The 14,744-nt window shown below is 52.0% G+C and overlaps 1 protein-coding gene across 3 annotated transcripts in view; it reads left to right on the plus strand.

Annotated features, from left to right (window-relative positions):
* Positions 1 to 14,744, plus strand: part of SEZ6 (seizure related 6 homolog) — a 53,228-nt gene that overhangs the window by 12,357 nt on the left and 26,127 nt on the right. For 2 of the 3 annotated variants that reach the window (XM_039476827.2, XM_039476828.2), the window contains exon 2: positions 13,342 to 14,010. The exons of the other annotated variant lie outside the window; for it this stretch is intronic. In XM_039476827.2, coding sequence (XP_039332761.1) covers positions 13,342 to 14,010 — 669 coding nt within the window. The remainder of the gene's footprint in view (positions 1 to 13,341; positions 14,011 to 14,744) is intronic. 3 annotated transcript variants of the gene reach the window in all.

A 14,744-nucleotide genomic window follows, 5' to 3' on the forward strand; every position in this document is an offset into this window, starting at 1 on the left:
ATCTGGAGCCTGGCAGGAGGGCAAAGGATGGAGTGGTTGCTATTCCTCCATAGATCAAACCCTGTCCCCCAACTTCACCACTGGGCTGGGCAGAGTTGGTCCTGGTACTGGCTCCAGGGAGAAAGTAGTTCCTGCCTCCACATCCTTCCTTGTCCCAGCTGACACTTCCAAGGTTTTCCATTCAGAGAAATATGGTCTCTGCTACTGATATGGTGGTGGTAGAAGTGGCTGGCACTGGGGGAGCACTGTGAGCCAAGCACCCATCTCAGGGCCATGTACCTCTGCCCACCTGCTCCACTACCTTGGGGCCAGTATGTAGCTCCTCATTTGCTGCCTCCTAACATAGCAGGTAGGAGAAGGGGCCTGGGGCCAGCAGATGGACAGAAGGAGCTGATGGACAGAAACCCCTCCAGGGAGAGAACAAAGCCCAGTGCCCACCTCCATCCCTACCTAGGCCTCTGCCCTGGCCACACTTCTGGGAGTTGGCATAATCAGGGTGAGGTACAGCAGATTGATTATCAGACTGGTAAGGGGGTGATGCCAAGGGGGCCCCTGCTGCTTTTCCCATTCCTTCCATCCCACCCCAGGGGCTGGAGTCAATTCCTGCCCTTCTCTGTAGGACAACCTCTCCCTCTCACCTAACCCCCACTCCAGGGCCCCAGCTCCTGTACCACCTGCCCAGACTGAGGAACTGTGGGCAGGCAGGCTGGGGTCCCCAGAGCCAGCAGACAGACAGAAAGGGGAACACAGGGCCAGGGGAAGGTGTAGAGCACAGCAGGTGACGCTGGAGCAGAGGCCTCATTCATCACCTCTCCAGCCCCCAGCTCTGCAGTGTCGAGACCATATTAGATTGCAAATTGGAAAGCAGAGAAGGTGGCAGTTAGCTGGGAGCTGGGCCCCTGGTCACAGCCTCGTGGGAGGGAGGGGACCCTGGAGCAAAGAAGACTGGCCCAGCCACAGCCCCGACTAGTCTCTCCTTCCCCCACCCACCCAGAGCCTGAGCCGCTGTCCAGGACAGACAGCCCTGGGAAGGGTAAGTTCAGGGCCAAAGGAGAGGGCAGAGTGAAAAAGAGGGCACAACAGCCACCTTGGGGAGAAATATATCCCTTCTTTTAGGAGATAGGGCCTTTCCGGGCTTGGGGACCTTTTGAAGCCAGGTCCCAAGGTATGACATCCTTGGGACACGCGGTAGTGACTTGTGGTGCAGGCATGTGTTTGGACCTGCATATGCAGCACTTGAACACACACACACACACACACACACACCCCTGGGCTCATGTACACACATACGTCCACATACAGATGTGTGTGCACACATGCTCACACTAAGCAACAGCCACGGCAGTAGATATTTTCATCCCAGGCTACGGAACAGGCAAACCCAGTTCAAACTGTTAATTTGCCACTTTCCTCTGTGTGAACTAGGAGGATTCACTTTGTCTCTCAGCCTCAGTTTCTTCATAGGCCAAGCATATTATCGATTCCAAGTACAAAGGGCTGCCACTTTAAGGAAGACAGCTCTTTAGGAAGTGCATGGCTGGCCCATAGTGGATGCTCAGCAAATGTGAGTGCCTCTCCTGTGCCTGAGGCCAGGCAGCTGCTCTGGGGTAGTAGCCAGGCCAGATATTCTGCCCTCCATGCTGCTGGCTGGGCAGCGAGGCAGGGGCAAGCCAACAGAGCACAGCAAATGTTCCCCTGGAATACACACGTGAGGGCAAACCACGAGGCTAAGTGTTCCTGGCTGTCCTCCACCCATAAAATTCTCCTAAACTGGCTCTGCCTGAGCTTCCAGAATTGAGCATCGTAAATCCAACCCTCAGAGCGCAAGTGCTTGGCCAAGGCTGGGAAGCAAACCGCATTGGGCGGGGAGGGGTGACAGGAATTCTCCCTGAGGAATGAGTGGCTGCTACACCCAGGTCCCCGAGGCCTTTCTGAAAAACCCAAAGAAGTCCAGGGCTCCTTGTCACCTCTCCCTGCCAATCCCAAGCCACAGTTTTCCCAGACCCAAAAGGAGGGAAGCAGGCACCCCATCTTAACTCTTTTTCAGGAGCCCCACCCTGCGCTCTTCCCCACTGAGCGGTGGTGAATATTGTAAGGCTGAGAAGTCAGGTAGGGATATGCACTTTCCATTATGGTAGCCACTGACCACAGGTGCCTATTTAAATGTAAACTCATTGACATGAAATACAACTTAAAATTTAGTTTCTCAGCCGGGCGTGGTGGCTCAAGCCTGTAATCCCAGCACTTTGGGAGGCCGAGGCGGGTGGATCACGAGGTCAAGAGATCGAGACCATCCTGGTCAACATGGTGAAACCCCGTCTCTACTAAAAAAAATACAGAAAATTAGCTGGGCATGGTGGCGCGTGCCTGTAATCCCAGCTACTCAGGAGGCTGAGGCAGGAGCATTGCCTGAACGCAGGAGGCGGAGGTTGCAGTGAGCCGAGATCGCGTCATTGCACTCCAGCCTGGGTAACAAGAGCGAAACTCCGTCTCAAAAAATAAATAAATAAAATAAAAATAATAAAAAATAAAATAAAATAAAAATTTAGTTTCTCATTCTCAGTGGCCATATTTTGAGGGCTCAATAGCCACATGTGGCTACTGACTACCATACTAGACACACGGATGTAAAACATTTCCAAGCTGGACATGGTGGCATACATCTGAAGCAGGAGGATTGTTTGAACCCAGAAGTTCCAGTCTGTAACTGCCCAATGGGTTCCTTTTTGCCCACTGCCCAGATAGAGCCTATTTATCAAAATTGGGGAATTGCAATAGTAAAATTGTTTAACACACAGGGCCAGCTAAATGGGAGACCAGGGGCTGGGCACAATGGCTCACACCTGTAATCCCAGCACTTTGGGCAAGGCAGATCACGTGAGGTAAGGAGTTTGAGACCAGCCTGGCCAACTTGGTGAAACCTCATCTCTACTAAAAATATGAAAGTTAGCTGGGCATGGTAGTGCATGCCTATAATCTCAGCTACTTGGGAGATTGAAACAGGAGAATTGCTTGAACCTGGGAGGCAGAGGTTGCAGTGAGCTGAGGTCGCACCACTGCACTCCAGCCTGGGCAACAGAATGAGACTCCATCTCAAAAATAAATAAATAAATAGAGGCTGGGAGTAATGGCTCACACCTGTAATCCCAGCACTTTGGAAGGCCGAGAAGGGAAGATCACCTGAGGTCAGGAGTTCGAGATCAGCCTTGCCAACATGGTGAAACTCCATCCCTACTAAAAATTCAAAAACTGGCTAGGCATGGTGACACACAACTGTAGTTCCAGTTACTTGAGAGGCTGAGGCAGGAAAGTTGCTTGAACCCCGGAGGCAGAGGTTGCAGTAGTCAAGATAACACCACTGCACTCCAGCCTGGGTGACGGGGCAAGACTTCATCTAAAAAAAAAAAAAATTAATTAATAGTTAAATAAATGGGAGACCAGAGTTTTATTTACTACTCAAATCATCCTCCCTGAATATTTGGAGGCAGTGTTTCATGGTTTTGGGGTTTTTTATTTTTATTATTTTTATTATTATTTGGAAGTCATCTTTCAAGTCTGAAGAAGGCTAGGGTTTTTTATAGCCAGGGGCTGGGGAATGAGTGCTGCTGATTGGTTGGGGATGAAATTATAGGGGTGTGGAAAATGGTCCCTCCACTTCTGGGGGCGGACCACAGGACCCAGGAGTCCTGAGTCTTGGGCCAGGTGGAGCCATCTTGTCATCAGAAATGCAAAAGTCTTGCCAGGCACAGTGGCTCACGCCAGTAATCCTAGCACTTTGGGAGGCTGAGGCGGGTAGATTGCTTGAGTCCAGGATTTCTAGACCAACCTGGGCAACATGCTGAAAGTCCATCTCTACCAAAAATACAAAAAACTGGCCAGGTGTGGTGGCACACGCCTGTAGTTCCAACTACTAGGAGGTTGAAGTTGGAGAATCACCTGAGCCTGGGAGGTCAAGGCTGCAGTAAGCCAAGACCATTACACTGCACTCCAGCCTGGGAGACAGAGTCTATCTCAAAAAAAAAAAAAAAGGAAAGAAAGAAAGAAAGAAAAAAGGAAAAAAAGAAATGCAAAAGTCTGAAAAGACATCTCAAAAAGCCAATCGTAGGTTCTACAATAGTGATGTTATTTACAGGAATAATTGGGAAAGTTGTAAATCTTGTGACTTCCAGAATAATGGCTGCTAATTGTTTATGCCTACATCTCAGCAGAATTCAGGGCCTTCTCATCCTCCAAACCTGGGTGGCCTTTCATTAGTTTTTTTCTCTTTTTTTTGCAGGGGGTGGAGGAGACAGAGTTTCACTGTTATCACCCAGGATGGAGTGCAATGGTGCTATCTCAGCTCACTGCAACCTCCATCTCCTGGATTCAAGTGATTCTCCTGCCTCAGCCTCCTGAGTAGCTGAGATTACAGGCATGCCCACCATACCCGGCTAATTTTTGTATTTTTGGTAGAAATGGAATTTCACCATATTGGCAAGGCTGGTCTCGAACTCCTGACCTCAGGTGATCCACCCTCCTCGGCCTCCCAAAGTGCTGGGAATACAAGCATGAGCCACCATACCTGGCCTCTTTCATTAGTTTTTAAAAGATGGTTTAGTTTTGGGAAGAGCTATTATCATTTAAACTATAAACTAAATTTCTCCCAAAGTTAGCTTGGCCCATACCCAGGAATGACCAAGGGCAGTATGGAGGTTAAAGGCAAGATGGAGTTGGTTATATCATATTTATTTCACTGTCATAATTTTCTTACCATTATAATTTTTGCAAAGGTAGTTTCAAGTACAGTATGGGCAACATAGCAAGACCCTCATCTCTAAAAATAAATTAAAATATTTCCATCATTACAAAGTTCTTTTTTTTTTTTTTTTGAGGCGGAGTTTCGCTCTTGTTACCCAGGTTGGAGTGCAATGGCGCGATCTCGGCTCACCGCAACCTCCGCCTCCTGGGCTCAGGCAATTCTCTTGCCTCAGCCTCCTATCATTACAAAGTTCTATTGAATAGTTCTGCTCTAGGGCTAGACAACCCAGGTTTGAATCAGATGCATTCAAAGTGCTAATGCATTTCCCTGGGTTTCAGTGTCCTCATCTATGGATAATAAAAGTTTCTATCTCATAAAGTTATGATGGGGATTGTGTTAATTCTGGTAAAGCACTTACAGTGTTGCTGGGCATGTGGTAAATATATACTCGGTAAACAGCAGCATTCAATTTTTTTTTTTTTTTTTTTTTTTTTTTTTGTGAGACAGAGTCTTGCTCTGTCGCCAGGCGCAAGGCTGGAGTGCAGTGGTGGGATCTCGGCTCACTGTAACGTCCACCTCCAGGGTTCAAGCAATTCTCCTGCCTCAGCCTCCCGAGTAGCTGGGACTACAGGTGTGCGCCACCACGCCCAGCTAATTTTTGTATTTTTAGTAGAGGCAGGGTTTCACCATGTTGACCAGGATGGTCTTTATCTCTTGACCTCATAATCTGCCCTCCTCAGCCTCCCAAAGTGCTGGGATTACAGGCGTGAACTACCACGCCCGGCCTCAATATTTTTATTCGTAGAGCCCTTAATGATTCACTAGATCCTGGAATGTTAGAACTGGCAGGGACCCATTTTACTGATGAAAATATGGAAACTCAGTTGTGGAAGTGACTTGTGCTGAGGGACCTGGCCTATCAGGGATAGGATGAGGATGGCATGGCCTGACTCGTAGCTGGTGTCCACTACCTCCACCCATGCTCCCTCCATGTGGCAATGAGACCCCAACTCTGGAGATGCCAAGGCCCATGGTTACCCCTGTTCCCAAGCAGGACAGCTCCGGAGGCAGTGGGCTGTCCCTGGAAGTATGCCTACAGATGACAGACAGCTCCAGATTGGAGGGTTCACTCTTCCCAACAGTTGGGCCAGATGCCTTCTCAGCTCCAACCTGAGTCCCAACCCAGCTCAAGTGTGCTGTATGACCTGGGAAAACCTTCCAGACTTGATTTCTTCCTGAGTAAGTGAGGGAAGGATGAGATGCTCACAAAGGCTACAAGAGCTCAGGTTCTGGGAACCAGCCACTGCCTTGCCTGGAGCCTGGTCAAGAGAAGTTGCCTCCATTCATATTTGCAATCCAAATTTGACTGGACTGCAGGAGTTGACCAAGAAAGAGAGGGTGGTGAGAGACCGTGACGGAGATGATCAGTGGTAGGGGAAGAGAGGGTAGTCTGGGGCAATGCAGACCCACCAGCTTGTGCCAGCAGACACTCCCTATCAGCTGCCAGTTTAGGCTATGATGGGGCACTGCCAAGGGCTGGCTGCCCATCTTCTCCCTGCAGGACCCACTCCTGCTCACCCTGCTGGCCAGGGGCTAGGCACTTGGAGAGCAGGGTGCCTTCTGAATGTGCAGGGAGGCAGAATCAGAGCTTGGAAACAGTGTGCCCTGAGCCCAGCTTTCATTATGCCTAGCACCAGGTAGAGAAATGGGAAGAGAGATGCCCACTGCTGGATCCTTGCCCAGGGACACAAGCCATTCATGTGTTAGGAGCCCACTAGGAAGTGCCCCCAGGAGGTCAAGGGCCAGGCAAGGATGGTTCCCCAGAGGATGATAGGAGCTGACCAGTGAAGGATGGGGACGGTTTGCAGAAACAAAGGAATAGAGAAGTCATGGCAAGGAGAGAGAATCACGTGAGCAAATGGAGCCAAAAGGGGGAAGGCACTTGTTCTGGCAATAAGAAGGTCCCTTTGAGTGTATCTCTGTGTCCACCCCAACAACTGCCCCTCCAGGACACCACCAGAACATCCTTCCCCATCATCCAAGCTGCAGGGCTCCTGGCATGAGTGCCCTAGGATAGTGGTGTCCAGCTTGGTTGGGAGCTAGGAGGCCCCAGGTGCTACAGCTGAATGCCAGCAAGAGCAGTAGACAGCTGAGCTATGGAGCTGCCCAGCTTTGGGTTCTAGTCCCAGGCTCTGCCATTCATTTGCTGTGTGACCTTGGACAAGCTTCATAACCATTCTGGGCCCCAGCGTCTTCAACTCTTGGGATAATGTCACAAACCTCCCTGGAGCAAGGGGAGGATGAGAAAAAACCTTTTTTTTTTTTCTTAAACGGAGTTTCGCTCTTGTTGCCCAGGCTGGAGTGCAATGGTGCCATCTCGGCTCACTGCAACTTCCACCTCCAGGGTTCAAGTGATTCTCCTGCCTCATCCTCCCAAGTAGCTGGGATTACAGGCATGCACCACCATGCCCGGCTAATTTTGTATTTTTAGTAGATGGGGTTTCTCCATGTTGGTCAGGCTGGTCTCAAACTCCCAACCTCAAGTGATGCACCCACCTTGGCCTCCCAAAGTTCTGGGATTACAGGCGTGAGCCACTGGGACCGCCATGAAATTATGTATGAGGGCACTGAGTGCGTGGTCAGCACACGGTAGGCACAGAGTAAGTGAATGGCAGCTCTCACCAGCCCCAGTTGCCTTCTGGCTCGGCTTCTAGGTGGCCTTGGAGGAGCCACAGCCTCAATCTGGGCCTTGGTTTCCTCATCTGTCTCGTGGGGGTTATATTGCTTTCCCTATCAACACAAGCAGATGGTCAGCAGCAAACCTGCCTCCGGTGCTGGACATTGTGGGGGTAATTATTTCAGTAGCACATGGAATTAGAAGCCTCTAGAACTAGGCCTCAGTTCCCAGCGGCCCTATGTAGCCCTGCCAGCCTCTAGCTGGAGCCTCAGTACAGAGGGCAGGGCTGGGCCCATGGAACTGTCACTCTGAGGCTGGACTCTGGCTCTGGGGGGGCCCAAGCACTCTCAGCTCCCTCAGGTTCTTGGATAATAGGGGTCTGCAGGGACCAGACCCTCACTAATCCCCTATTAAAACTTGAAAGGGGCCAGGGAACCTCCAGAATAAACTCATTAACTTTTATGGGATAATAAATGGATCCCATTAAATCCTCATTCTCCCCGTGCTGGGCCAGCTTAACCTCTGGAACCCAGAGGAGTGGGCCCCCTGCCTGCCCTGTCCCTCAGGCTTCCCCTTGTACCCACGTGCTGTCATGCCCTCTCCCGAAGCTGAGAGTTGGTGCTGCCACAAGGGAGGGGTCAGGCCTGAACTCGTCCCAGAACTTTGGCTCCTGTGCCTGCCCATCTCTGAGGGGCCAGAGGCTTGGGGAATGCCAGGCACCTCTTCAGGGACCGCCAGAGTGACAGGAAGTGCTGCCTGCCCTTGCAGAGGCTGTGGTGGGTGACAGCACATGTCTGTCCACAGCTGAGCCCTCCCCAAACCCAGCATGTCTTCACTCCACAGATGAGCAGACAGGCTTGAGTAGGCAGCCCCTGCCCAGGCCACACAGTGCAGCATCGATTTGGGAGTGGAACCCAAGGCTTTCTGGCTGACTGGTACAGAAAGATCTGCAGAAACAGCAGCGCTGAAGGGGCAGGCCAGCTGGCCCTGAGGTGGCACCACTGCCTGGTACAGCGGTTCCCCCAGGCTGGGGCACTGCGTAATGACTCCAGCTCCACCGCACACCAGCACTGTGAACCTGGGCAAGCTCCTGGGCCTCACTGAGCCTCGGTTTCCCCATCTATAATAAGACAGAGGTCAGAACACCTACCTAGCTGGACGCCAGAAGAGGCCCCAGTCCTTAAAGCTTCCCCTAAACACAAGCTGGGCCCCGTCCCCTATCCCCTCCAGATCTGGCAGGGGTAGGGCGCTTGGGCCCTCAGCTCCACCCTCACCCAGCTGGGCCCTGGGAAGAGGGGCAGGGTAAGCGGCCCTCCCAGGGAGTCTCAGGCTGGGGTTGGGGGGAAGGGGCCTCCAATCCCAAGAGGGGCCTTAGAGGGGCGGTGCGGGCAGGGAGGCGGGAGCGGGAGAGAATCCACCGGGGAGGCATCCTGAATGGCTCATTAGTGCCGATGAAAGCCTTTTTTCATTGCGTCTAAATACTTTAAACAGGGCTCCCTCCGATGTCTATTTGCATAGCTTAAGAGCTAATGCGGGGGGAGGGCCCAGGCGGCGGCGGGGCCAAGCCAGGGCTAGGGGCTGCAAGCGCGGGGAAGTTCCTGGCGCGCGGGGAGGGAAAGGGTGTTTCCCGGACCCAGCCCACTTGGAGGAGGCAGCCCCCAGCCCTGCAGGAGAGGAGGACCGAGCTACAAGGAGTGAGTGCATCCTGTGTTCTGGCACCAGGTGGGCCTGGCAAGTGGGGATCATGGGGGACGATCTTGCTGCGGCCCACCACTGCGTCCCCCACAGACATGAGGGCCTTGAAGGCCGCCGCCCTTTGCACGGTGCAGTGTTGTCCTTGTTTTATGGAGGAGGTCTTTGACATCCTCAGGGTCATACATGCTGCCACCCAACATGGAACATGGGTGGTTCCTCCAGAGAAGAGACCCCTACCTGCCAGGGACCAACTCCTTCCTACCCTAGAAGCCTGTCTCAGTATTCCCCTGACAGGGGCTGCCCAACCTCTGAGTGTGGCCTTCTCCCTTAGCCTTCAGAACTCTGCTATTCAGAACATGCAGATTCCCACAAAACCCTTCCAAAGTGCCTTTTTTGTTGTTGTTATTATTGAGATGGAGTTTTGCTCTTGTTTCCCAGGCTGGATTGCAAAGGCGCGATCTCAGCTCACAAGAACCTTTGCCTTCCGGGTCCTGCCTCCGCCTCCCAAGTAGCTGGGATCACAGGCATGCACCACCACACCAGGCTAATTTTGTATTTTTAGTAGAGACGAGGTTTCTTCATGTTGCCCAGGCTGGTCTCAAACTCCGGAGCTCAGATGATCCACCCACCTCAGGCTCCCAAAGTGCTGGGATTATAGGCTTAGCCACCACACCCAGCCAAAGTGCCCAATTTATAGCTAGGAGGCGAAGGCTCTGAGAGGCAACTTGCCTGGCTCGCAAGACCTTTAAGTGGCAGAACTGACACTTGAACCTAGGTCTGTGTGTGGCTCTGTGCCATGGCCCCGCAGAGCAGTGTCGCTGGGTTCTAGGCTCAGATGCGCTTCAGGCCAGGTGGGGAGGGGTTTCCCTGGGTCCCAGCCAGAAGGCTTCCTGAGGGCCTGCTCAACCAGCGCCCAACCCAATCAAGTCCCAGATGCCAGAAGCTCTGGCCTCAGACTTCTAAATGGTGTGAGATCTTGGACGAGTCCGTGCCTCTCCCTGGGCTTAGTTTCTTCAACTGGCTGGAGTGTTCTCTGCTGTTTAACTCCAGCCTCTTCCTCCCATGAGGCAGGTAGGTGCGTAGAAAGACCTAGGGCTTTGAAGCCAGATCAACGCAGGTTTAAGTCCCAGCCGCATCACTGCGAGACTTCAGGCGAGTCCTTGCCTCACCTCTCTAGGCTTCAGGTCTTTGTAAAGTGGGAATAAAATTCCCATCTCCCAGAGGTGCAGCATCCAGTAAATGATACAAGGTCTGGGGAGGGCCTGACACAGTAGTGCCTGATAATACTGGGCATTGGAGCCCCTGACACCTTCTTGTTCTGTCCCCTGTATCATACTCACCCTTTGTCAGTCCCTGTACCCCTGAAATCCATCAGCCCAGGCAGAGAGAAAACCCTATCTCCTGGCCACAATCCTGGGAAACTAGGGGGCAGGTCTCAGGGCCTCAGGCCTCCGACAAAGTCAACCAGGGGGTCTGGAGATGCCCTCTCCCCAGAAATGTCTTCTCTCCCAGAGGATATCTTACCCTCTCTGAACTGACAATGGGTGGCACCTTCTGGTACCAAGTGGCAGCTGATTTTAGAATGAATTTGCTCGTTTGATATGCTATCTCGATCCCACTTAACCAAGTGCTCGGTCCCCCCAGATAACACAATCAGTGCAATCGACAGTGAACGGAGGTACCCATTAGCACCGCTCCGTTGCTCAGCACCCACCTCGCAGCCAGCAGGAAGAGCTGTGCCCGCTCTGGTCGCTTCCTGAATTAGAGGATCTCTGTGCTCTCTCTCTCTCCCAGGGAAGAATCCCACAGCTACCTACTCTGAGAGCCAAGGGCCACATCTTTTGTTGGGTACTCTGGAAAGGGGCCACCTAAACCATCCCTGGCTCCAGGGGGCTCCAGTCTATGTGGTTAGAAAAGCCCCCCTTCCTTTTGTGCCATGCTAGAATCAGTCTCAGCTTACCTGGCAAAGCCTGTGTGACATCTAGGGGTGGGGCAGGCAAAAAGAGAAGCCCTGTTCTGGCATGTCACAGGCACTGCCTGGACCTTCCATAACTGATTCAGATGAAAGACAGGCACTGGTGAACCATCTGCTCTGGGGGGTATGGGCCTGGCTGGACATCCAGATTGGACGGTGTTGTCAGTGCCTGGCACACAATGCCAAGACACATGTGGGCTGCTTTAGTGGGCATCTCAGGAGATAGTGGTTGGTCCTGGTTTTTCAGGGCTGCAGGGTGCCCAAGCTCCTCTGACCCAGAAGAATGGAGAGCCCTCCAACCTGTACCCGCTCCCCCACCCAATTTCCTCCCTCCTCCCATTTGTCTGACACATCAGAGCTGCTATGGTCTCCTGAACAGAACGTAGGCCATCTGCTGCTTCCTCACGCCTGCCAATCTATGGAGTGGGTGTGAGCCTGTGGAATGACAGCCCCACCACCAGACGTGCGGAGGAAGCGACCTTCTCCTTGCAAACTCTGTTATCTCACCCCGGCTGTGTTTCCCTTCAAGTCCTCATGCAGCCATTTTGAGAGCTGTAAAGATCAGAAATATCCTCCCAGGCTTCTCAGAGCTGGCAAAATTGTGTATGAGCTGAATCTGGAGCCAGCATTCATTGACCTTTTCTTGGCAGTTAAGGATCTGGGGAGCCGAATGGGCCACAAGCAGAATATGCATCATTTCTCCAGCTATGTGGTTGAATAAGTCAACATAATCAGTAGCAAAGCAATCTGTACCTCAGACCAGAGACAGCAAGTAAGTTTCATCCCCCAGAGCCAATCTAATTGATTGGTAGTGGCTGCCTGGATAACATTGTTGAGAAGGAAGTTGCTAAGGCCCATGTGGTCTTGGCAAAAAATAACCAAAATTGATTAGCAATGCCTGCCATGGATTAGGGGGTGGGTGGGTAGCATGCTAGATTTCCATTCTACACCTGTTTTTGATCTTGCCCTAGATGGAACCTGACTAGTGTCACCAGAAAGATTAAGGAAACTCAGGGGGACATATTAAATAAAGAAGGGAGGTAGTATTATCTCAGTCAATCCTAAAAAGGAAACCCAGTTTTACAGATGAGAAAACTAAGGTTCAGAGAGTTTGAGTTATTTGCCTGAGGGCGCACAGCCCTAGAGTAGTGGATCTGGGATTTGAACATCTGCCTAGCTCCAAAACTTGGCTCTTCTCACTCTACTCATGTTACTGCTCTAGAAGGACCATAAAAACAGAAAAGGGTACAAAAGAAATATTTCCTAAGAACTGAGAGAAATAGGACCTAATGAGCCCCTAACAAAGAAGTCATACACCCATGGCTGGGTGCGATGGCCCATTCCTGTAATCCCTAGGAGGCTGAGGTGGGAGGATTGCTTCAGCCCAGGAGTTTGAGACCAGCCCAGGCAATGTAGTGAGATCCCATCTCTACAAAAATTTTAAAAATTAGCCGGGCATGGTGGCATGCACCTGCAATCCCAGCTACTCAGAGTGGGGGTATCGGGAGTGTGGCTGAGGTGGGAGAATCACTTGAACCTGGGAGGTTGAGGCTGTAGTGAGCCATGATCGTGCCACTGCATTGCAGCCTGGGCCACAGAGCGAGACCCTGTCTCAAAAGAAACAAATAAAAAAAGAAGTCATGCAACCATGAGGAAATCTAAAATAAAATCCCACATATGTGACGCATTTCCTGAGGCTAATGACTAGCAGGTTCACTGAGAACAGGAAATGAACTTGAATGCCCTATCATCTCAGGCAAGAAAGACACTGTGGTGGGAGACACACTCACTCTCACTTAAGGTTCTCATCTCAGTTCAACCGGTCGCGTGACTTTGAGTAAGTCACTTCCTTTCTCTGGCCTATTTCCTCATTAGCAAAATAAGGCTTTTGCTCTTCATTAGGGATGGCAAATATTTGTCAGGTCAGTCTGAGTTGTCAGGTGTGACCACCTGGAGTGCGGTGTTGAGAAGGATTCTGAGGCTGAACCTGAGAACAGTAGGAAACGGTGCACGGATGGGCTAGAAATGTCTGCCTCTAGTGCTGGAGGAGAAAAAGTATCTCATGTGCCATCCTTGAAGTATGCGATTGCGTCTCACTTCCAGCTCTCAAATTCTGTAGTTCTGTGAGTCTCGGCAGTGAGCATACTTCCCAGGGCTCTCTATCAAAAGAGAGCTGGTTCCCCCACTGCTCAGGCTGGGTGTGATGATGCTTTCTGGAGCAGGGGGAGAACCTCTGACCATCCCTTGTTATTTCAGGACTCCCTTCAGAGGCCCCAACCATGAGGAAAGGACAAGCCTCAGGCATTGAGGAGGCAGATGGCGAGCTGACAGCAGCCCCCACACCTGAGCAGCCAGAACGAGGCGTCCACTTTGTCACAACAGCCCCCACCTTGAAGCTGCTCAACCACCACCCACTGCTTGAGGAATTCCTACAAGAGGGGCTGGAGAAGGGAGATGAGGAGCTGAGGCCAGCACTGCCCTTCCAGCCTGACCCACCGACACCCTTTACCCCAAGTCCCCTTCCCCGCCTGGCCAACCAGGACAGCCGTCCTGTCTTTACCAGCCCCACCCCAGCCATGGCTGCAGTACCCACTCAGCCCCAGTCCAGGGAGGGACCCTGGAGTCCAGAGTCAGAGCCCCCTGTCCTTCGAATCACAGCTCCCCTACCTCCAGGGCCCAGCATGGCAGTGCCCACCATAAGCCCATGGGAGAGGCCCAGCACTACACCCCCTGGCAGAGCCTGGACACCAACCCAGGAGGGTCCTGGGGACATGGGCAGGCCATGGGTTCCAGAGGTTGTGTCCCAGACCACAGGGATTGGGATCCAGGGGATCATCGCCTCCTCCACAGCTTCAGGAGATGATGAGGAGACCACCACTACCACCACCATCATCACCACCACTGTCACTACAGTCCAGCCACCAGGTCAGCTACCTGCTGGCTTGCAGATGTGGAAATAGGGATGAGGGGGGCTGTGGGGCCCACACTGTCTCTGACACTGTGCCAACCTGCCCTGCCCTTTGGCACCACGGGCCGGCCTGCAGGAGGCATATGGATTGGGCCCAGATAGACCCAAGTTCAAATCCTGACTCTTCAGCCAGGTGTGGTGGCTCATGCCTGTAATCCCAGCATTTTGGGAGGCCAAGGCCAGTGGATCACCTGAGGTCAGGAGTTCAAGATCATCCTGGCCAACATGGCGAAACTCTATCTCTACTAAAAATACAAAAATTAGCCGGGCGTGGTGGTGGGCACCTGTAATCCCAGCTACTTGCGAGGCTGAGGCAGGAGAATCACTTGAGCCCAGGAGGCGGAGGTTGTAGTGAGCCCAGTCTGGGCAACAAGCGAAACTCTGTCTCAAAAAAAAAAAAAAAAAAAATCTTGACCCTAGGAATTTCACTTAACATCTCATCTCTGAGCCTCATCTGTAAAATGGCAATAAGAAAACAAACCTCACTGAGCCACTGTGAGAACTAAGATAAGATTGTTCATGGTAGGTGCCTAATAAAAGGTGGTCCCCTTCTTTTAACAGAGGACTAGACATCCAAGAGTGGTCTGCACCACACACACACACACACACACACACACACACACACACACACGGTTCAGTCTTAACTGGACCACTTCACCAGAGCTGGCACTAGCTTTGTGTCTCCTCCTGC

This window comes from Saimiri boliviensis, chromosome 17 (assembly GCF_048565385.1).
Source record: "Saimiri boliviensis isolate mSaiBol1 chromosome 17, mSaiBol1.pri, whole genome shotgun sequence".
Classification (NCBI taxonomy): domain Eukaryota; kingdom Metazoa; phylum Chordata; class Mammalia; order Primates; family Cebidae; genus Saimiri; species Saimiri boliviensis.